General features: G+C 33.9%; 1 protein-coding gene across 1 annotated transcript; it reads right to left on the bottom strand.

Annotated features, from left to right (window-relative positions):
• Positions 1–3846: 3846 nt before the first annotated feature.
• On the bottom strand, positions 3847–22211 carry LOC132555952 (probable nuclear hormone receptor HR3). Its single transcript, XM_060220333.1, has 11 exons — positions 22193–22211; positions 17860–17958; positions 14580–14665; positions 13964–14105; positions 11654–11801; positions 9999–10195; positions 9612–9733; positions 8966–9098; positions 6952–7059; positions 6209–6325; positions 3847–4106 (listed from the first exon to the last, which is right to left on the bottom strand). The coding sequence occupies exons 1-11, from the start codon at positions 22209–22211 to the stop codon at positions 3847–3849; spliced, it is 1431 nt and encodes a 476-aa protein (XP_060076316.1).
• Positions 22212–25658: the final 3447 nt, after the last annotated feature.

Raw genomic sequence — 25658 nt, 5'->3', positions numbered from 1 at the left:
CAACATGTGATGGTATAGATTCTTTAGTATTCTACACTATATATATAACTGGGTATTTACATACATATTTGCTAGCAGGTCTACCTACTCATTTTAACTGAGGCAAAATTATAATCTGTACACACTCTTTTCATGAATCAGTGTCTAGGAGGAAAAAAAAATTATCAAACAGATTTTCATCAATTTTCTATCATCGGGTACAACTGCTGGAGATCAATATTTCTGTTTGTAATCAATATTCCAGCTTGGAATCAATATTTCACTTTATCACCTCCTGTGTTTATTTCACTATATTACCACGTCCATTGTTTACATTAAGGTCTGAGAGAATATTTTTTTTTCTTCAATATAACTAGTATTTTCAAATAATTCTCAATTTTCTACATAAAAACAAATATTTTGAAGAGCATTTACATTTCTAAACTTCTTTTCTAACAAACAAATTTTTTCCTTGAAACAAATTGATGAATAATATTTTTTCTTTGTTTTTTTCTTTTTTTAAACATTTTTCTGTGAATACTGGCAATGTCTTCTGTAAAAGCTGACTTCGTTGATCAAATGCTGGAGAAAAACAGCAGTTGTACCTAATGAGACGAATGAACTTTTGATAATTATCTGATCCTGAAAAACATAAACCAGGAGAGGTTTTACACCAGACAATGGGGTATTATACAAGTAACAATATAACAGTAGTGTTACAGTCTGACCAAACAGACTCAGTGTCAACTTTCATTGTTTACTTTCAAAAGGTAAGTCTTCAGGGCATACATATAGATGGATATGAACAATAATACTCTCTGTGATTACATGAACACACATTTCATTCATAACTAAATGAAATTTGTTTTAAAAAAAAAACAAAATCCTGTTTTTTCACTAACAAGATAAGTTTTAGGTTTTCAAACTTAACCAGAGGTTGTAATTCTGGACTTTACGTTATCTCCGACGTTTGGCAATTTCAGAGGTCAAATGACTTATCTGAATGGTAAATTTATGTAAAATAGACTTGTTCCAACAAGAGGACAAATTATTTGTCCAGTTGTATCTACGTCATCAGTACTCTTGAGAATTCTGATGGCCATACACCGAACTATAAGTGTCCAGCTATTTTACAAAAATAATAGATGTTGATTCGAAACATCTTTGAAAACATGTCTGATACTTTTAAATTATTTAGATATGGGTTACATCAGAACACATTTAAATATTTATTGAAATGAACAGTGATTATCTTAAAATGTCACCATAGTCATATATCTCTGAAAAATGACAGGCATATATTGAAAAGTTATTTTCCAAAGCTTAATATTCATAAATTTATAAAGTAGTCTAAAACAAAATGCATTTTTAGCAGAAATTATGTAATGTAGAAGTACAATCTCCTTTATAAAATTCTATTTTCAAATTATTAATTTTGTGCGATTCTTTTCATCAATGTCAAAAAGCGAAACAAATAAATCCTTTTATATTATTTAGATATATTACCACAAATTGTTTTTCCAGATGTTTTTTTTTCAAAAGAAAACAATGAAAATATGGCCACTGTTTCACCTTTCATCAAATTACAGATTTAAAGTGTGTCTCATATGGTATCAAGGAACTTGAAACTCTGATTCAAAGTTAAAACAAAATGGGGAAAAAAATGCAAAAGAAAAAAAAAATATAACATAACAAAATGACTAAACAATGTAATAAATCCCTGCAGACTTCAACACAAAGTTTAAGCAGTGTACATCACAAAAAATAGCAAGGTCTTGTATATATACAGCATGGCTCAATGTTAAATGTCTGTTATATCCTAACGTATACCAAATTCATTAGACAATACAAAATTATGAGATTTTTCTAACAATAATTTCATTTAAAATGTTAATTTTCTTATAGAAAAATTCAATGATCTGTTATGCATGTAGATAATCTTGAAAAGAAAAATAAATTGAGGAAACATTTAACCTACAGATTTAACACCCAAAACCGTGAAGGATTCACATATTTTTTAATTTAAAAGCCAGTGATTTTAATCTTATTTGACATGTTTTTGTTTCTATTAAGGGTTTCTCTCTTTAACTGTACCTCAGGCTGAGGCGATCAAATCCTGAAGATCTTCAGATCAAATTTGGCGATTTTTGGGAAAGATCTTTACCTCAAGCTCAGGTGATTTTTAGAATAAAGTCTTTACCTCAAGCTCAGGTGATTTTTAGAATAAAGTCTTTACCTCAAGCTCAGGTGATTTTTAGAGTAAAGTCTTTACCTCAAGCTCAGGTGATTTTTAGAATAAAGTCTTTACCTCAAGCTCAGGTGATTTTTAGAATAAAGTCTTTACCTCAAGCTCAGGTGATTTTTAGAGTAAAGTCTTTACCTCAAGCTCAGGTGATTTTTAGAATAAAGTCTTTACCTCAAGCTCAGGTGATTTTTAGAATAAAGTCTTTACCTCAAGCTCAGGTGATTTTTAGAATAAAGTCTTTACCTCAAGCTCAAGTGATTTTTAGAATAAAGTCTTTACCTCAAGCTCAGGTGATTTTTAGAATAAAGTCTTTACCTCAAGCTCAGAATTTCTGAAGATATATTGACATTTGAGTAATACAGATGAATGAAAACAGCTGAATGTTTACCACATAACAAAACTGACTTATCACTGACATAATCTATAATAGTAATAATTGAGATATCCTGATGTTGACTGTGAACTCACATCGTATAATCAGAGGTATATCATCAGTGTAGACTATGACCTCCCTGTAAAACAAGGGTCATATTCCACATGTTCAACACAGGAGACATTTCCAATTGTCAAATACACATTGTTTTTTTTAATTTTTCATTTACGGAATTCAAAGCTCAAATATTTCATATACAAACTTCCTTCACCTATAAAAAAATAAACTGAAAATGACAATGTGCTTACATTACCTTTTTCAATGTAAAACGTTTTTGAACACTGAAGATTGAACTTGTAAAATAAAACTTTAAAAATCACAAACTCAACTGAAAACTTGTTGAATATTTCAATAGGGGTATGTAGGGTTTAAACTGAGGTTTGAGATATTCCAATAAATTGTAAAATCTCTCTATAACTGAAAGCAGTGGCCTCATCATTATTCCAGTATCAAGATTTTTAAATGTTTTTAACCCAACCATGAAGAAAGGAATTCTATACAGTATTGTTGTTTGTAACTGGCTTATCCTTATTTATCTATTATTTTTCAATTTCTTATTTTAATAGGCAAGATTTGAAAAACAAGTATTTAACTTTTGAAAAGGTATACCGAATCTGTATACCAACCAGAAACGTTGGAATCACATGACTTACTCATACATCTAAACTGTCAGCAGATGTTTTGTAAACGGGGTGAATTTTGTTGGAATTTCACATTAAAATGATGTTTAGCATTAACACATGACTTATTAAAAAAATGATGAGAACATTCTTGGAATCGAGCACATCAAAAAATTTCATTTGGAGGATGGAAATAAATCTGTTTCCCCTTTAAAACAAAAATTCAGGTTTTAAGGTGTACGGATTGATAGGGTAAAACAACTGATACCATTTAAAAGAAACCTGTACATAAACAAACGTATATATATATATAATGTACTTCTACAAATACATTGAATGCAACATGATGAAGTGATTCAGGCCTCATGAATACATAGGAAATCTTTCAGCAAACAGCGATATCCTCCATGCTGTTTTTCAAAATCTTTTCCACAACAAATGAAAACAAGACTTCTACCGCAATGATGCACATTGTCTCTTTTTCTGTAAGTTCCAAACAATACTTAAAAAACTTTCACGTTCTCCCTGCAGTGTTTAAACAGAACAAAGTGGTGGCATGCTAGCACAATTCAGGAATTATCTAACCCTTCGACACTGAAGAGTTCCTTGTGAAGGGCAGGAAACTCCACTTCCGGAGCTGACTGTTTGAACTTATTCAATAGCACAATATGTTGGGCACTTAGATTTTGAAGTGAGAAAGCATGTATCATAAGCTTATTCAGCAGCTCCCCATCCTCTGTATGACTCTTTCCAATCTCCATTTTAAGTGCAGCCAACGCCTTTTCATAAAGTTTTTGAATGTCAGGTAATTCCTTTAGTCCAGGCCGATCTGGAAGTAAGATGATTTTCGTTTGTAGTTTTTCATCCAATAAAATATAAATCTTTATCAGTCTCGTTTTTTTTTTTATTTTTTATTTTGTTTCATAATTGTGTATATCATATATGTACCATGACAGTCAAACATTTTCTCATTACATTTGTGAGCACAAAACAGCATGATGGCAATAGATGGAGCTCACTAATATGATGCAATGCTGTATCACAAACTGGAAGAAGAGATAATCTACCCAGTGAAACTGTATATGTAGGGAGGTATCTTACCTGGGTAATCAGTATATAAAGGGAGGTATCTCACCTGGGTAATCAGTATATAAAGGGAGGTATCTCACCTGGGTGAATCAGTTACATGAAGGGAGATATCTTACCTGGGTGAATCAGTTACATGAAGGGAGATATCTTACCTGGGTGAATCAGTAAATGAAGGGAGGTATCTAACCTGGGTGAATCAGTATATGAAGGGAGGTATCTTACCTGGGTGAATCAGTATATGAAGGGAGGTATCTTACCTGGGTGAATCAGTAAATGAAGGGAGATATCTTACCTGGGTGAATCAGTATATGAAGGGAGGTATCTTACCTGGGTGAATCAGTATATGAAGGGAGGTATCTTACCTGTGTGAATCAGTATATAAAGGGAGGTATCTTACCTGTGTGAATCAGTAAATGAAGGGAGGTATCTTACCTGGGTGAATCAGTTACATAAAGGGAGGTATCTTACCTGGGTGAATCAGTTACATGAAGGGAGGTATCTTACCTGGGTGAATCAGTTACATGAAGGGAGGTATCTTACCTGTGTGAATCAGTATATAAAGGGAGGTATCTTACCTGGGTGAATCAGTGAATGAAGGGAGATATCTTACCTGGGTGAATCAGTTACATGGAGGGAGGTATCTTACCTGGGTGAATCAGTAAATGAAGGGAGATATCTTACCTGGGTGAATCAGTAAATGTAGGGAGGTATCTTACCTGGGTGAATCAGTATATGAAGGGAAATATCTTACCTGGGTGAATCAGTTACATGAAGGGAGGTATCTTACCTGGTGAATCAGTATATGAAGGGAGTAATCTTACCTGGGTGAATCAGTAAATGAAGGGAGGTATCTAACCTGGGTGAATCAGTATATGAAGGGAGGTATCTTACCTGGGTGAATCAGTATATGAAGGGAGATTTCTTACCTGGGTGAATCAGTTACATGAAGGAAGTAATCTTACCTGGGTGAATCAGTATATAAAGGGAGGTATCTTACCTGGGTGAATCAGTTACATGAAGGAAGTAATCTTACCTGGGTGAATCAGTATATAAAGGGAGGTATCTTACCTGGGTGAATCAGTATATAAAGGGAGGTATCTTACCTGGGTGAATCAGTTACATGAAGGGAGGTATCTTACCTGGGTGAATCAGTATATAAAGGGAGGTATCTTACCTGGGTGAATCAGTAAATGAAGGGAGTTTTCTTACCTGGGTGAATCAGTATATAAAGGGAGGTATCTTACCTGGGTGAATCAGTACATGAAGGGAGGTATCTTACCTGAGTGAATCAGTAAATGAAAGGAGGTATCTTACCTGGGTGAATCAGTTACATGGAGGGAGGTATCTTACCTGGGTGAATCAGTAAATAAAGGGAGGTATCTAACCTGGGTGAATCAGTATATGAAGGGAGGTATCTTACCTGTGTGAATCAGTATATGAAGGGAGATATCTTACCTGGGTGAATCAGTTACATGGAGGGAGGTATCTTACCTGGGTGAATCAGTAAATGAAGGGAGGTATCTAACCTGGGTGAATCAGTATATGAAGGGAGGTATCTTACCTGGGTGAATCAGTTACATGAAGGGAGGTATCTTACCTGGTGAATCAGTATATGAAGGGAGGTATCTTACCTGGGTGAATCAGTATATGAAGGGAAATATCTTACCTGGGTGAATCAGTTACATGAAGGGAGGTATCTTACCTGGGTGAATCAGTATATGAAGGGAGGTATCTTACCTGAGCGAATCAGTAAATGAAAGGAGGTATTGTACCCGGGTGAATCAGTATATGAAAGAAGGTATGGTACCTGGGTGAATCAGTATATGAAAGGAGGTATCTTACCTGGGCGAATTAGCATGACAGCACTAAAGAGAGCTAACTCCGTTTCTGTAAGATTTAACGTCATCAGTGACTTCACAAATTCAAAAATATTGTCTCTTAAATGGGTTTCCTCCTCATCTGAAAATCAAGATAAGAGATAATTAACTTTCTCTAATGAGTATGACTGAAAAAATATAAAACAAACATTTTGATAACGATGTTGATCTAAATATGTGACACCCTGTACCAATGGCACACTGAACTAAAATCTATTTATATATTTGTCAATGACCAGGAATATTTCTGTTTAATGGTTTTTGGTTCTGTCAAAACTTGTTTGATGAATCCCTAGTTTTCAGCTTGTCATGTTAAATATATTATTATCAACATATATAATTATAACAACATAAAAGGCATCAAGGTCTCTAATACAGGATGATATCAGAGACACTATTGATGACCTAAATGATCATTTTTCCCAGGAAAGCACAGGACGGTCTGTGATGTTAAAACTCCCTGAAATCTGCCCTGGATTGCGAGTGCCTCTGCTTTTTTCCCTGTTGTATGGGAATGAGCATTTTTTCTCATTTTGGGAAAAAAATGTTATATAGAAAGGAATTTTTTCGGGTGAATTTGGCAATATCATTACAAAAAATCCTCTTAGAAATGTGGCCCATATATTTGTCGTACCGAGTGTGTACAAAAAGGGTGGCCTACATTCATTGGCAATGGAAAATAAGACTAATAAGTTAGAGTATACTTACTAAAACCATCAAAGGCCTCTAGTGGTAAGAGAGTGTTTCCAAATACTACACTATTCCTGACAACGTCAAACACTCTGCAACATCGTATTAATCCCAGCTCAAAACTCCCTGAAATGTCAAAGGTAAGTCATAATAAACAAGGTCAATTAGAGCAAAATACAAAGATCTTATCAAAGGTTTTATTATTATCATCGCATTCTTAACGATCCGTCAACTCAAAAGGTCATTAGGGCCATCAACCAGTAAAACACAACGATCCAAAAGGAAATAACATTAAACAAACCAAAAGGTAAAAGACAAATGTTAAAAATCTTAAATGGGTATGTTAACACAAAAGATTAAAATGGTACGTCATAATCTATTATATAGCCAACATCTTTCAGCTTATCAAAGGTAAACACAGAAAGATGTACATACTTATACTTTCCAACAAATACTATTTCAGTGTCCTGTAATAAGCCCACCCCTCAAGTCAAAGGTAATGTGCTTACACAAGGGACAGCACAGTAAACACGACTGACCAAGATCAAACACAACTGAACATGTACCTGTCCGACAGATTTTGCTGTGAAAAGGAGATAAAGATTTGACAATAGGAAATTCCAGTGCTCAATCTAATATCAGTGTACCCCAATGTATTGTGAAACTGGGAGTTCCTTTTTTCTCAACGATGTACTAATATAATTTAGTCCTAGAAAAAGTAGGGGTAGAAGTCTTGAATTTCATCCAATTGGGGTGAGAAGGGAGTTTGTACCCTCAATCTGAGATAATGTTGAAACATTGTAATAATATAAAATGACAATTAAGGCATGATAAGCCAACAGCGAGTTAACAGGAATGAAGATTTAATGAGCAGGTCCAAAACCAGACCTAGGGTAGAACAGGTAGGATACCCTTTTTTGTACACTCATTAAAAAAATTCTTTCTATAATGATAATTTCGTCATTGGAGGAAAAATAAGTAGAAAAAAACCACATGATATTTAAATTAGGGGAATAACCTACAAACATAGACTGTTCTAGTAAAATGTCCTGAATACAACATTTGTGACATGTCTGTGAAATTAAAAGACTAGCACATCATTTCAAGTGAAAACTTCCATGTACACCATATCTCTATAGACATGTAAACTTCCATGTACACCACATCTCTATAGATATGTAAACTTCCATGTACACCACATCTCTATAGATATGTAAACTTCTGTGTACACCACATCTCTATAGACATGTACACCACATCTCTGTAGACATGTAAACTTCCATGTACACCACATCTCTGTAGACATGTACACCACATCTCTATAGACATGTAAACTTCCATGTACACCACATCTCTGTAGACATGTACACCACATCTCTATAGACATGTACACCACATCTCTATAGACATGTAAACTTCCATGTACACCTCATCTCTGAAGACATATACACCACATCTCTGTAGACATGTACACCACATCTCTGTAGACACGTACACCACATCTCTATAGACATGTAAACTTCCATGTACACCTCATCTCTGAAGACATGTAAACTTCCATGTACACCACATCTCTGTAGACATATACACCACATCTCTGTAGACATGTACACCACATCTCTGTAGACATGTACACCACATCTCTATAGACATGTAAACTTCCATGTACACCTCATCTCTGTAGACATGTACACCACATCTCTGTAGACATGTACACAACATCTCTATAGACATGTACACCACATCTCTGTAGACATGTACACCACATCTCTACACACATTTGATCCTTGTAGACATGTACACCACATCTCTGTAGACATGTACACCACATCTCTGTAGACATGTACATCACATCTCTACACACATATGATCCTTGATGTTTTTTTCACCACCTTTTAACATTGGTTGGATTGTCGACAACCACAAATACAACAATAGTTTATATGTAAACAATTACTCTATATCATCCATTCCACAACAGATCTATCCACCTGTTGTTTGTATTGTATATTATATTCCTCACTCTTTGTACCTGCTTTTAATAACATGATCTGGTCATCCTGTGACAGATCCATAAATCCTGGCACCATCTTGGCAAACTCTATAATTTGCTGGACAGCTATCGTAATTTTCTCTGCCACCTCAGCCCACAACTGTTTATGTGTCTACAACAACAACAACAACAACAACAACTGAAACATCACATTCTTATATCATGAAGAAAAGTTACTATATTCTAAATAATCTTTTTTCCTCGCTGTGTTCTGGTAGTTCCTTTGAACTAAATAACACAAATATTTCAGTAATGATATAGTATCTTTACATCATGTGTTCAAGATCAATTTAACTCCATTAAGGGTTAGTCTCCAATGAGACTGTTACGGAATAAATTATTCCTGAACACACCAGAGTAAAAGATCATTTTTCCTAATCATTTATTAACAAAAACATGAAAACTTTTAACTATTTTCATTTCTAATTTCACTTCCAAGTTCCTCTTTTCCCCTTAATTACCATCCTTGTCTTTTGTGGGTCTAAAAGACAACACTTTCGTATTTCTGAAACTCCATATTCTTAAATGCCTTCAATATTTCTTAAACTTGCCATAATCTTAATGGCCTCTAGTATTTCTGAAACTTACCATAATCTCAATTACCTCTAGTATTTCTGAAACTTACCATATTCTTAAAGGCCTCTAGTATTTCCAGTGTGGGGAGATTGGATTTCACCAGATCAATCTGTTCTTTACTATACAAGCATGTTCGTACATGTGCGTCAATGATGGCTTTACCAAATGTAACTGCAAAATGATAAAATATCAATTCAAGGTTAATGTTACAAAGACCTTTACTAGACATAAGTATGATCTGGTAACAACAACCCTGTATCCCACCAACAGTAATTAATACAAAAAGAGAATCTATATGTTACTGAACCGCTTTCACTGATGGTATGTGACTTTGACAAGCTCAAATTTAAAAGCAATAGTCACTCCCTTGTTGAGAGTATCCACACAGAAACTAACTAGGATAGATTCCCTGCCCACGTCCTTGATATCAACTCACCAGAATCCATGAGATCAATAGCCCTGATAAGCGTCACCGGATGAGGAGCAGCTTGTGTTGTCGTTGGAGATGTTGTCGCCACCGTGTATGATGGGGGGTCAGAGGTCACTGGGGTTTCAGGCTGTGGCGTTTCGGTCGGTGACGGGAGAGCGTATGTGTACCCGTTATTTGTATACATGAAATTTGGATCTGTGTATCTGAAAACAAATAGATTCAAACTGATACAAAAAGCTAAAAGGGATTGCCATGCATCTGATTACAAGGACTTTAATTAGTAACAAGAATGATTTATAAACAATTATCTTCAGAGTGAAATTCAGAGAACAATTTTAAAAAATGTTAAATTTAGCTTTGCCAACTGTTTGATACAAAACAGTGTATGCAATCCTTTTGCAGCGATTAAGATCTCAAAAGTTCCAATTTCACCCATTGATCCATTTGTGTCATCCCCAATGTCCTCAAGTGAGATAATATTGATTCTATCAATACAACATATGTTCATTAAGCCCCAGTTTGGTTTTCAACCAATGAGGTCACATTCTTCTCAACTATTCCAGAAGAGTAGGATTTTAAAGCAGAATCAAAACTTCCTCTTTTGCCTACAAAACATTTTCCTTCTTGCTATGGAATGTTTCCAGCACCACATAAACTTAGATATACAACATATGACTATTCACTAATATTTCAGATAGCATTTGGTTGTTATTCATGTAGTGGTTCAGGAGGTGAAGACTTTCACAACCAAATTTTTACAGACAATGGAAAAAACATCAAAAAAATATCAAGGTCGCGTAATGATTTTTATTGTACTGATTTTAATAAATTAGGTTAGGAGTCACTCCTTTGTAATCTACACAAGGAGGTATAAGCTTTTGATTGGTCAATATTTTTCCTCCTTGAACCAATCATATTACTTCAATTGAGCCTTCAATTTTCCCATGACATAATCTAGGGGTGCAGACAGCAAAAGTGATTGTAAACCCTGAAGTATTGAGGATGGGAATATGAGTTGAGACCGATATACTCACCCTGTAAATTGATTGTTGTTATTTGGCGAGGGTATGAGTTGGGTCTGATATACTCACCCCGTAAATTGATTGTTGTTATTTGGCGAGGGTATGAGTTGGGTCTGATATACTCACCCCGTAAATTGATTGTTGTTATTTGGCGAGGGTATGAGTGGAGTCTGATATACTCACCCTGTAAATTGATTGTTGTTATTTGGCGAGGGTATGAGTGGAGTCTGATATACTTACCCTGTAAATTGATTGTTGTTATTTGGCGAGGGTATGAGTGGAGTCTGATATACTTACCCTGTAAATTGATTGTTGTTATTTGGCGAGGGTATGAGTTGGGTCTGATATACTCACCCTGTAAATTGATTGTTGTTATTTGGCGAGGGTATGAGTGGAGTCTGATATACTTACCCTGTAAATTGATTGTTGTTATTTGGCGAGGGTATGAGTTGGGTCTGATATACTCACCCTGTAAATTTATTGTTGTTATTTGGCGAGGGTATGAGTGGAGTCTGATATACTTACCCTGTAAATTGATTGTTGTTATTTGGCGAGGGTATGAGTGGAGTCTGATATACTTACCCTGTAAATTGATTGTTGTTATTTGGCGAGGGTATGAGTTGGGTCTGATATACTCACCCTGTAAATTGATTGTTGTTATTTGGCGAGGGTATGAGTTGGGTTGGAGATGCCGGGCCATATCCATTTATTCTATTTTGTTTTACAAAATTAGCTTCATCTTCTACTTTTTCCCTCTGCTTTTTTGACATTCGGCCAAACTTGACCGCTGAAAAGTAAAAACAGAAGATGAGAAGAACTTACAGACTTTTATCTACTTGTGATACTTCCTGTCTTGTACATGTGATTTTTATCTACTATAGAAAGTCTTTCTTCAGTTACTTAACTCAATTAATCTCTATTTGAAAGCCTATTTCTCTTACTTAATGTATTCAGATGGCCATCATGGCTCTCACACCCCATTTTGGGACTGGGGTCCGCGGCCCTTAGAATTGGGAAAAATAGCGACATTTTCCTTAGAATTGGGAAAACTTGGGGTCTAAATTGGGAAAAAAAGATACTATTTTGCATTAGGAATTCGGCCCCAAATCTGGCAGAGCCCTGCCAACACATTACTCCATGCTCAAAGTTAAAGTGTCGGTTTATTACAGAACCCCAGGGGGTCAACACTTTATTTCTTACTCAAAGTCATGAGATGACATATTACAGGACAATACTGTTTTTTTATATGTACTGTATTCCTACTTCATTTTTTCTTCTTCTATGCATTAAATAAAGAAATGTTAGTGTGTTTTCCTCAACTTGCCCCAAATTTGTCGTTCAATGGTTCCTTATATGATGTACATACAGACATGAACTTAGATAACAAATTTTTTTATCTAAAATTGTCTGATTTTTGACCTTTTTATCTCATCGTGGGATTGATAATAGAAAACCAAACATTATCAATTTTAACACTTCGCCATTTTTTTTTAATACATATAAACTTCTTTATCACAATAGAAATATTTTGCTATCTTCACACACTGGATAAAAAAAACCCATCAGATCACTTATGACATTTCGAATTTGGATCTGCTCTGCCTGCAGTACTAGACATGTTAACTGGTAATGAAAAAACATACTTTAGCACAACAATAAAAAAAATGCATTGTTACATATTTTGTGTTCCATTTAAACTTTGCCTACCTACCTTAGTTTCTCAAGAAGCTGAGAACCCCACTAGTCAATGCTGTAATGGTTGTGTCCTTGGGCAAGACATTTTACAACAACTGACCCGGATTTGATAAGTCTCCAATATATGTTATTCAATGGTGAAGCTACCAATTACTAGAAAGGGACCCAGGTCATAAACAATGATATCATTCAATCCTGTTAGACTATTTGAAAGCATTAGACGTTGGAGGGGTCTAGATCTAGTGTGGGAGAAAAAAACGAAGTACCATGAAGCACATGGTGAGATGCTTCATGAGTCTGTGCTTACGAAAAAATAGGTCAGCATATAAATCGCATCATATAATTTTCTCTAACAAATACACAGGTTAGACTGTGGACATGTAGAAACTTATGATGTCAAGATTCAATGTGAAAAGTCTTTTACATCCCTAATAAACATACACTGAATTATAATGGTTTTCTACAATCCACATGATCAATAGAAATGTTTATCAACCGTAAATATAACCTTTCACCTTTTTATCAAGATTACTTATCTTAGGACCTACAACCTTGTCCTGACATAGGGCAGGTCAAAGTCACCTACCTAACACAACAAATGATACCTAGAAATAAAAATGGCATACAAGTACATCACACACAAGGACATTATAGAACCATTCTTCACTTTTTTTGTGTTATTAAGTTTTGATACAAAAAACTGAGTGCACTCCACATATATTGCTTGAAAAAAATATCTAAATTAAATCTCGATGATTTAATAACAAATAACATTTTTTTTACACTAGCCTCTTTCCTTTGATTATGTCTTACACCATTGCTTCGCAAATGAAAGGTGATGTTACAAAAGGAAGCAGTTTTCATTTCTATTTTTTTTTTTTTAATTTTAGGGTGATAAAATAAAAATTTGACCAATAAAAATATTTGTTTCACAGAGCAACAAAATCATCACAGTATAATTTTCAAAAGAATGTTGTTCTTTAATGTGATTGTAGAGAGATTAAAAGTAAACCTCAGGTCAGACAGTCAGACAGACAGACAGACAGATTGACAGAGAATCCGTATCTCGTTTCACCAGTTGCAATTTAAAAATCAAAAGACAGAAATCTGTTGATCAAACCATTAAACATCTGGTGTTGGGGTTTGTGGAAATACACACAAAAAATTCCAAGAACCAATATCATTTCTTAGCGATGGGATTCCTCAGATTTTGGAAAGAAATGTTAACTTTAATTATAAATGGTGTATACCCACCATCCCTGGACATTCCTAGGGCAATACATTTCTGTAGTCGGCAGTACTGACAACGGTTCCTGTTAACACGATCAATGACACAGTTTTTATTCCGAGGACATTGGTAATTTACGGGACCAGCCTGACTTCGTCTGAAAAATCCCTGAAAAATCAAAATCAAAGGTTAATTCTTATAATTCAACTTAATTGAGTTTCAAATTCAAGATCTCACACTTTTATCCATGCCATAGTAAAATACTGACCTTCACCATACAACACCACAAACCCGAAAATTTACACAATTTCTAAATGTAGCAATGCCTTGAAATCATCAAATCATTTCTTAAAATCTTTTCACAAATAACATTGCCCCGAAGCTCCTTTCACTTCTCTTAAAGAATTTTACATGTGACATTGCCAGATAGTTCCAACTGGCTTTATAAATTTTACTTGGTATATTGCTGTTTGACACAAACTTGCCTTACAATTTGTATGTGGCAAAATCCCTGTGGCAAAATCCCACAACTCCCAACATGCTTCAAAATTATATATGAAACATTACCCTATAAGTACTCAATTTATCATAAAACCTGGAAGTTTTCACCTATAGCAATGCCCCCTAATTCCTCTGACTTACCTTACAACCTTCACAAGTGATAACACCATAGTGAACCCCAGACGACTTGTCACCACAGACCTTACAAGGGATGACCTCGATCTGGGCTGCAAAGTAAAAAGAAAACCAATGTAAACCACAGTTCATTTATTCAAGGGCAGACAACTGTGATTTTGACCATAACAGGCACCATCGCATGGGTTGGCACTATCTCATGGGTTCTATTAATACTGAAACTGGACCCCTGACAAAAATTTCAAGCTGTATATAGAAGGGTGGCAAGAAATATAAGCAAAGGTTTTGAACAACAAACAGTAAATGGAACTTAAAACAGACAAACAGATATATATATATGTATACTACAACTTACAACAATAATACATGCTGATCTCAAAGCTCTACACAAGTTACCATAGCAAATACCCACGTAGAACAAGAATAGACTAAGAATATAAAATTAAACAGAAAACTGATGCATTGATTTGATATTCTGGGAATTAAGAACATCTTGTTCCATTCAGAAATATATATTTTTGATGATTGTCACATTTTCACTTACCTTCAATACATGATATCATTATATAAAGATATTGCTGTGTATTTATATATAAATATATTTCTGTGTCATCATCACCTGTCTAAACCAAATGTCAACAGAATAGAACAATTTTGTGGGTTTAGACTGGTGAAAGTTCTTAAATAATAGCTTAAAACCTCGAAATTTTTTAAACTTTGTTTTGATTAATCTTGAAATGTCATACTTTGTTTTGTTCTTGAAATGTCGATCTTTGATTTAATCATTCTTAAAATGTCAAACTTTGTTTCAACCATTCTAAAAATGTCAAACTTTGTTTTAACCATTCTTAAAATGTCAAACTTTGTTTTAACCATTCTTAAAATGTCAAACTTTGTTTCAACCATTCTAAAAATGTCAAACTTTGTTTTAACCATTCTTAAAATGTCAAACTTTGTTTTAACCATTCTAAAAATGTCAAACTTTGTTTTAACCATTCTTAAAATGTCAAACTTTGTTTTAACCATTCTTAAAATGTCAAACTTTGTTTCAACCATTCTAAAAATGTCAAACTTTGTTTTAACCATTCTTAAAATGTCAAACTTTGTTTTAACCATTCTTAAAATGTCAAACTTTGTTTTAACCATTCCTAAAAATGTCAAACTTTGTTTTAACCATTCTTAAAATGTCAAACTTTGTTTTAACCATTCCTAAAATGTCAAACTTTGTTTTAACCATTCTTACTGTATCAGAGAAATAAGTATTAAAGATATAGTATTAAAAGAATGATTGCACAAGTTGTACTTTTTTAATAAAGATAATTTGTTAAAACAGATGGAGCTACAATATGGATGAACATCATCTAAATTCTACAACGGAAGATTAATTAGTGAAGTTTTTATTAAAATTATTCCCCACTAACAACAATAACATTACAACAAAGTTTTGGCTCCCAATGGTTTGCAGCCACATATAGTTAGAAATATATATAAATATGTTCATAAAGATTTTTTCTTGTTTATCACTATTAATAGAAATGAAAACAAGAAAACTTGATTACCATAAAACAATACCTTGTAGTTGAACATTAGTTTTATGTACTGAAAAGGACAAGCTTTGTGAGCAGTAAGTTTGGAAACCAGTGTGAGATTGTATTCAGGGTCTCTGACACATCAATGTTAGTTAACCAATATTGACAACAAGAAACTCCACAGGAAATAACAATATTTCTCAAAAAAAAATCTAATGGTGCTTGATGTTAATTCTGAATATGTTCTTATTGAAAATAGAACAGGTCGGTCACAAAAAGCAAGACACAGTCTAACAGAATTGTCTTAACTTTTTTATTTTGTTTTCTATTTTTGCTTTTGTTTTTTGCACGACAGAAACTTCATTTTCATAACCAAAATCTTATCTGTCACAAGAAACAGACTACAAGAATTTTTTTTTTTGCAAGACAGAAATTTCATTTTTATAATCAAAATCTGATTCTATCATTTTTTTTTGTTAGACTGATATTTCCTGATTTTTAAGGAAATATGCATTTTGGTCAGAACATAATTCTGTGGATATATGTTACTTACTATATCTACCTGTACTTTGTGTCAAGTTTTATCGAGTTACCATTCGGTGGACATATGGCATCGAGAATTAAGTCAAAGCACAATACCAACAAAAATAAACCCTCACAAAAATAATGATTTCACCGTACTAGAAATAATGATAAACAAGAATGTTTCTAAATGTTGCAAAATAGACTTCTAATGAAATTGAAATTAATTCTATCAATCTTGCAAGAAATAAAGAATATTTAAACCTTTTTTATCACATGATAATTTTTTTTCTCAAGAAAATATGCTTTTCCATGTCATTCTTGAAGCTGTCTTGGCTCTTTAATCATTGTTTTATGACGTCATATGATCTAAAATTGTGTGACAATATTTCATTATCATTTGATTACATGAGTTAATCCGCCAATATTTTAAACACCATGACAATCATGTGATAAAAAGTGTTACAGACCAAGGAAAACCACCACGTTCAAAAATTACTATTTCAGTAAAATGCGAGACAAAAAATGCAAAAAGGCGTTGATAATACAAGCAAATATGTAAATATATAATATGATTAAATTTCTATCTGTGATTAGGACATTGATTAATATTACAGCACTTGTGAGAACAGATAATTTGGAATAAACATATGATGTTCCTACCTTTAATTCATTAACACAATATACAGATATTTGCTTTTGACATCTGAATGACAAATGTATTAAAACTAATCTGATTTCATAATGCTATAACAATAGAGCTCTTTGTTATTTAATATATTATTATGCCTGTAATATTTCGTATCAGTCTGATCATACAAGTTATTTTGTTGTCATGCTTATTCATCTTTCTATTGACTATGGTTCATATTGCCCTTTAAAATCTATGACTCAGATACATTGTTTCCCGTTCCATATTTACTCATTACATGAAAATTCTCACGAAAATGTATATGATCTTAAATATTGAATGCTGAAACAATTGGCAACATTATTAAATCTTGTTTATCAAACAGAACTGAAAAAAAATTATCTCCCTTATAATTAACAATTTTTATCTCCCCTTTACTAAAAGATTATCTCCCTTTTTATTCTAAAGCAAACCTGAAGAATGTCAAATGGCTAACTCAACTGCAAAACATCATCGGTAAAACAGACATGGCCAAAAATAAAATGATTTCCAATGCGTACCTCTCAAAACCTGCCCTTTTTTCATTGTATTTAAAGGGCCCTACCTTTGCGTTCATTCGTCAACTTAGCCCCTGAAGCCGAATCTGGGACGTGCTGCATACTAGCAACTGGACTGTACATATGTTCAGTGTGACCGCTCAGCTCTGAAAAAATTGTGGTCATTTCTACAATGTCCCTATTAATGTGTGATAAAATGGTGGATACAGCCTTAAGTGGCTATACAATATTTCAAAGGTGGTAGATCAGAATGAAATTCTATTTTCATTTCATCACAATGACGGAATTAATTTATCTAGCCTGAAAAATAATGTTATTAAATGTTAAATGGTCTACAACAGTTGTTAGTGTTTTCTTATTATAATTTATTTGCTTGGGGGTGTGCATGATTTGTGAATGACTTTTTTATTTTCATTTCACAAACTTTTTAAACTTATCTGGTAATCAACATCTTTCTGCTCTCAATTCTTAATTACTGACTTTCAATACTACCAGTTTAATTTGACTAGGGTACAAAAATTAATTATCAGCGTTTGTCTAAAGTTGATTTTTTTCTTTTTCATATCAATTTTACAGTTTTACCACAAACTAACAATATTTTGATAAATCACTGCATGCTTTTCCAAACAACTATAATGATAAACAGATAAACCAATTTTTTTCAAAATTTGGATTTCAAAAACAAATATCAGAAAATATGAAATTAAAATGTGTTTATTTTTCATTTTTTTTTTCAAACAATATTGTATTGAAAATCACATTTCATATTTCTAGTTGCAGCTTATCCCTGTACAATACATCAAAATATAGTTCTTATATGTGAATGGATTTAGATTTAAGAAAATTTTACGTACAGACTCAATGCTATGGAGAGCTTATGATCATGAAAGGCCAATATATTTCACAAGTTAATGTTTTTTTAAATCCTTTATTTTACAAAACAAAGTCAGCAGTTTTTCATCTGCTTTAATTCCTGGGTTAGTAGGAAATATCAAATTTACAGGTAGGGACAAATTTTCAAAAATGTTTCATATTTATTCATGTTTACATGTAGAGATAATCCTGAAGAGTGCCATGAGGCCAAAACTGAATCTAACCAACTCCATTTTTTTTTCAATCAATAAACATGGAGTGGCCAGTCTTGTTTTTGACGTTAATATTTGCTGAAAATGACCTATTTGCACTCAGCTTCCAGGAATTTCCCTACATAGATTACAGGGCAGTGTCCTATATCTATATAACGTTGTGCAAGCTGAAGTGAGAATTAAGAACAAAGGAAAACACGATTACAACAAACAATAACAAAGATAAATGATATCTACAACAAATTACAAATCTATTACATGCACGGTGGAGGCATCAATTAAGCAATGTCTATATGTTAAATGGGTTACACATCTCATTGCAAGTGCACAGTTAAATTGACGCTGGTAAACATATAAATGCTATCAATTGAAATAACAAGTTTTTAAGTGCTGCAAGTGGAAGCAAACGTATCTTCTCAAGATTCTCAACCAATATCAATCTATAGGTTAATAAACTTGATATCATTTCTGACGTCTGGTTATTTACTTACTATTTCATAACTTCATCAACAAAATTTGTAAACAAATGCACAACACTTATTTTAGATGTCAGACATTTTTGAACAGGGAGATACATATAGATAGACACCCCCCCTCTTACTTCAGACTTAAGACAGATCTTTTTATAGTTGGGGAGGTGATTTCTTTGCTGTAAATTAATATAGAATGTTAGCTTTTAATATTCATTTACATACAATTAACACGTTTTTATAATTGCATACAAACTATACACCATTACTCGCAGAGGATGGTGTGGGGAGGTGGGAGTGGGCAGTTGGGGAGGTTGGAGTGGGGAATTGAGAGGTGGAAAGGTTGGAATGGGGAATTGAGGTGGGGAGTTGAGAGGTGGGAAGGTTGAAGTGGGGGAGTGGAGGTGAGAAAGTTGGAGTTGGGAGTTGTGAGTGGGGGAGTGGAGTAGGAGATGCCTTAATATCTGTTCCCTGTGATGTATTTTGGTCAAATGACAGTAATTAGTTTGTCAGCCTCAATATTACATACCATGGCTAGCTCTGGCTCTGAATTTTGATTCTCAAAAATCTGAATTTTCATAAAACTGGTTACAATTTCACGCAATACCATTGCCAACTATATACCCCCAACCCTACCTATTTGGTATAATAAGTAATAATTGATACAGGACAGCTTAATCAACAGGTGTTATTTTTCTGATTTTTTTTAAAAGTACAAGGTAATATGTAAGTATTGTGTAAAATACTAACCGGCATTATCACTAAATCTTACTTAAATAGCATTGTCTGCTGTACAAGATGAAGTATATCAGATTTTATCAGCCTGTCTGATTTTTAAGTTTATAATCTTAAAGCCATGTCACTATGTTGGGATGTTGATGCAGAATCAGAAGATATATAAAACAAGTACAGGTCAAAGTTCATATATTACAAGTTTAACTGTCCTAGATAAGTAAATTAGGTCAAACAGACTAAATCTTAACTGACCTAGGCTGTCCTAAATATGTTAATGGGTCACACATCAAGTTTTACTGACCTATATACATATCACTATATTAGATCAACTTTTTATTCACTCTAAAATAGGTCATCAAGTGATCATGAACAGGAATACAGTGACCGAGATTCTGACAGTCAAGCTGACCAAATTTAAACACATTGAGAGTCAATATCAGGGCTCATATGGTAATGTGCCTTTTCATCTCATCTCATTTGAGAAGAAAAGTGATCAATTGAGTAAAATTAAAATTTTGTTTTGAAAATTTGGCCATATTATGCAATAAATCCTATTTTGAATGGGACCTTTTAATCGGCCTTACTGATCCCTGAATATGTAAAGTGGGTCAGTGTTTGATTGACCAAGCTAAATATCATTTGTCTTAGTTCGATTGATCTATATACATATAAGGTTTAAATCTACAACTAACATTTTATCAGGATCTAACAGAAATGATTTCCTTTAAATGTAATTTTTGTACCAGAAAGACAAAACTCTACCATGATGCACCATTTATTACAGAATGAGAGGATTTGTTTACCCTATATTTATGAACTGTAACAGATCAGTAATCTTGTAACATCTGAGCAGTTATGTCATATAAAGGTCATCTTAGGTATGTGGCATTGCTTCCCTGCATGACAATCATGTGATTATAATAGGCTTTCAACAGTTGAGTCAGCAATGACAGAATATCTGATGACATGTACTATTATGTGTACATTTACGCATGTGACATATATGTCAAATTCTGACTAAAATACTCTTTATCATGGTAGGTTCATTATACCATTGTAAGTTTTTTTTAAAACCACATGACACCCATTTAGCACTACATATATATATCATATTTATGTGAGCGTAATTATTTGGCTGTTTTATTACACCAATGTGTTCTGTATATAAAGAAAAGTTATTTAACACCATCATCGTCTATTCTAAAACTTGATTACTGACTAAGCATTATATCTCAGTACATTCACAATTTAAATATCCAGTTTAGCTTCATTTTTTCCTCTTTGCTTAAGGGAAAATATTTCATTACAGGACCTGAACAACACCCATAGCAATTTTGTACACAACTAGAAATGAAAGAAAGCGTATCTGGTTTCCAGCTTTTATGCGATATCTCGATTTAAAATTCAAGGATTCATTCATATTTACAAAAGTGTGAAGGGTGCTTTAAAATACAAGCTTTAGATAATATCGTTTCGCTGTACGGTAACGTAACTATCAATTAAATGCTACATCCCTGTTTTGATAAATGGACTCGTCCAATCTAGATATCAAAGTTCAGGTTTCTCCGCTACAACACTCTGTAAACATTCGTCTTCACCGAACATTTCCTTGGTGTAGGGCAGAAAACTGCTATAAAATTTTGTTATATTAACAATCAAATGCCATCTGTGTGTAGAGATGGGTTTACTTCGGTGCCACGAATGAGGTAAATCTGTATTTTGTAGGGGGTGTGTCGTTTCCCCGTATTCTACGAAGCTAGCAAAACCAGCTGACTGCTGGCTTGGGCCCCCACAGGAGAAATATTGTCGAGGCTCTACTCTTATCTCACGCTTTTCCACAACTGATAGTTAATTATACCACCTGTTTACAACATGCATACAAAATAATAATTATTTAATTGCATTTCGAGCAGAACAATAAAATTGCATATGTGTGTATGCATAAAAAGTGCATTTATTTAGACGAATATACACACATGGCTACGCATATTTAGCGCCATTTTTCTTCGCCACACGTCCACAATTTTGAAGAAATTCTTGTACTGATATGTTCAGTCATAGTTTCTATGAGCTTATATAAGTATACATACCTTTCATATTGGTTGTCATAGCTTGACCTCATATACATGTATCTTCCCCTAGAAAGACCCTAGTCGACCTAAATAAACTGCTTCTCGGATAGTCAACATCCGTACAGGCTAAAGTTCCAAAAATAACTTTTGTATCAATGCTAGCAGGTCACATACATTATCGAATGGCTGATTAGCATTTTTATTTCCTACGCTGGGAAATTTTATTTTGGCTGTCTTGTGATTAATCAGGGAAGAATGAACTGCAAATATTTTTAATGAATTTGAATATATATGAAGAATCTATCGATAAGATATGTTATTCAAACATTCATCGTTTATACTTGGTACTACTTTTTACGGACTCATAACTGGAGCAAGTCTGTGTGCTTTGGTCGGACATCCGCTAGATGTCGCTGTTCGCGCACATTGCATGCCAATCAAGCAATGTATGTAGAAAGTTGCTCTAACGTAATGGCAACATTGGGCTGTTCGGTCGGTCATCGAACCCGGAGGTTATCGGCGATCATTTAAGTTATCCTATATCGTTCATTGCCATTGTTGGTGTAGATACATCTTAAAGTGAACGTGCTGATGCGGATGTCACATAGGCCTAAATATCGCATAGTGAGACGAAATAATCCCGATTACACTTGACACTCGGTGACCACTCATGCGTATCATCGGAATGAGCATGCATGCATCGATTTCAGACTTATATTTTATACAGAACTTGCTTGTTAAACTTTTAATTTGAATTTCTAAATATTTTTCTTTTTCTTTCTTTTTTATAGCTATAATCATTGGCATTATTTGGTCATTTCAGGTGATCGTTTGAGCCTCGTACAGAGAGACGTTAATTGATATCCCAAATTATTAGCCGACATGTATATATCCTCAAACCTGTACTTTATGAAAGTTCACTTTTTCACACATTTTTATTTTGACAATTTTCTTGCGTATTATTAGTAAGAAATATCGATTACGTCTTTTCCCAAAACATTTTCATGCCAAGAGTCCAATCATTTTCTTGAAGTCGCTTACGAAAGTAGTATAACGGGGGAGGGGGTAGGGTGGAACGTGAGACGTGGGGACGGGATAGATGTTAATCTGTTGCTCCCGTATTAGTGAAAATGTATAATCAAGCGTTACAATAAATTTAATGTACTTACAATGTAGCGAAGTAATTAATGTAATAACAGACGACAGAATCAGGAACAGAAACCAGTGATTTTCGGGGCTAAAATATTTGAGTACTTGACACGTTCTTTTCTTGTGAAACTCGCTCAAATTTTTTGAGAACTCACTATATGTCTATAACTGGACTCGTCAATTTTTTGGAAATGGTGTTCTGGACTCGCCTGAACAAAATATTGTGAAAATCCTGGAAAATACATTTACAGTGTGTATAATATACTGCAGTGTGGTAAATGATGATGTCATAGCCTCATTATAATGTATCTGTACTATGTATTATGCCTGTACTATAGAAAAGGGTACAAGGTTGATTTTATTGTCTCATTACATAATTATGTATGATGTTATGTTTCTGTACTTCGTACTATGCACATGCTCTCTTTCTGTACTACAACGTCTTGGCAATATCGAAAATATTTTCATTCGTAATACCTTAGTACTATATCATGAACTTGGTTTCAACTTTCATATCGCTTTTTGCTGGGTTCCTGGGCACATGGGAATGCCAGGCAATGAAAAAGCAGATCGTGTCGCAAAGGAAGCTTTATTGCTACCACCTGTTGTTTTTAAAATTCATTTTACTGATTTTAAACCATTTATCAAACAATCTTTAACATCTCAGTGGCAGGAGGAATGGAATCGATATAGTAACAATAAATTACACTCCGTAAAACCTATCATCGCTGAATGTTCTCCATGCTATAAAGACAACCGAGACGAAGTTGTCCTTGCCCGTCTTCGGATAGGCCATACATACCTTACACATTCACACATGTTGAAAGGTGAAGATAACCCTCGGCGCATAGGATGTGATGAGCCATTCACCGTTAAACTTTTTTTTTATTGGACTGCATTGTCTGTCTACTCGAGAATTTTTTTTATCATAACATTACATGTCTAAAATCCCTTTTTGAAGCTGTTGAGATTAATAAAAATCTAGGTTATCTGAAAGATGTTGGTCTGTATTGTAGACTATGACTTACAATTTTAACCTTTTCTGATAAAATAACCACTTTAAATTTTTAGCATTTGTCTTTTACCTTTTAGTTTGTTTGATGTTATTTCCTTTTTGGATCGCTGTGTGTTTTACCGGTTGATGACCCAAATGACATTGTTTGTGTTGACGGGCCGTTAAGAATGTCATAATGATAATAATAACTTTAGATATATTTAACTAAAAAGTTGATTTAATAGTCTCATTATAATAAATTGAATCTTTACGGATATTGTGAATACTTTGTTCTATAACCTGATGTACACACGTGTATGTAAGGTATAAATGTATTGTGTATTATGTAATCGTGTATAGATATTCTGAATGTTTTGTACACATATTCTACTTCTTTCTTCATTTTGGAGGCAATAAAGAGAAAAATAATAGGATGTCCCCCGCTGATGTCTGATTATATCCCCCACACTACTGTAAGCACGTAATTTCAAGCTCTACCTCCAGCTGCCTCTGGCGTTTATGTTTGAGCGCGACGAGTTCCGCCATAATTATATATATATATATATATATATATATAAACAATACATAAACATTTTGTTGTTGTTTTTTTTGTTTAAAAACTGTCCTTTCATAGATGTAATGACATCAATTCCATACATTTTGTTGTGATTGAACTTAAAATAACACCAGACTGAATGGTCCCATTGTTTTAAATGTGACGTCATAGCTTCATGACGTCATATTGATTCAACGTCACCTCAAGTCTCTATAAAGTGTTAATATAGCAACCCGTCAGAATTGATATCAGTCCAACGAAAATGCCATTTTTCTGATTTCGTCTGAAAATATCGTATCTGTGTTTAATCGCCAATAGCAGTGATTTCGATTTCATACGAGATTTCTGAATGTCAACACGAATTTTTTTTATTTAACCTCGGTAGAGGCTTTAAGAATGAACAACTATTGGACTCGTTTCATAAATGTCTTGTGGAAAATAAACACATATAAGAAAACTCATGCGCCTGATCAGGCGGGTATCAAGATAAGCCACTGTATTGCCGAACCTTGTAAATCACAAAGGACTAGACCTGTATTAGATAACCCATGTATCAGAGACCCCGGTAATACACAAAATACCCTGCGCCAGACGGGTATTAGATAACCCACTGTATTCCCGACCCGGGTTATCTAGATAACCCGACGTACTCGACAGTTCCACGTGTAAAATTTACTGTAATAAAACCTTAGTAACGAGGTGTTGTCAGGGTGGTCTGTCGACGAAGTGTGTGTACAATTAGGTATGGTGTAACGAAAGCAAAACTAACAATGATGTCGGTTTCA

The sequence above is a fragment of the Ylistrum balloti genome, unplaced genomic scaffold, assembly GCF_031769215.1.
Source record: "Ylistrum balloti isolate Yb309-2 unplaced genomic scaffold, AGI_CSIRO_Ybal_v1 Utg369648, whole genome shotgun sequence".
Classification (NCBI taxonomy): domain Eukaryota; kingdom Metazoa; phylum Mollusca; class Bivalvia; order Pectinida; family Pectinidae; genus Ylistrum; species Ylistrum balloti.
The sequence above is the reverse complement of the archived record's forward strand: the minus strand, read 5'-3'. Positions and strand labels throughout refer to the sequence as shown.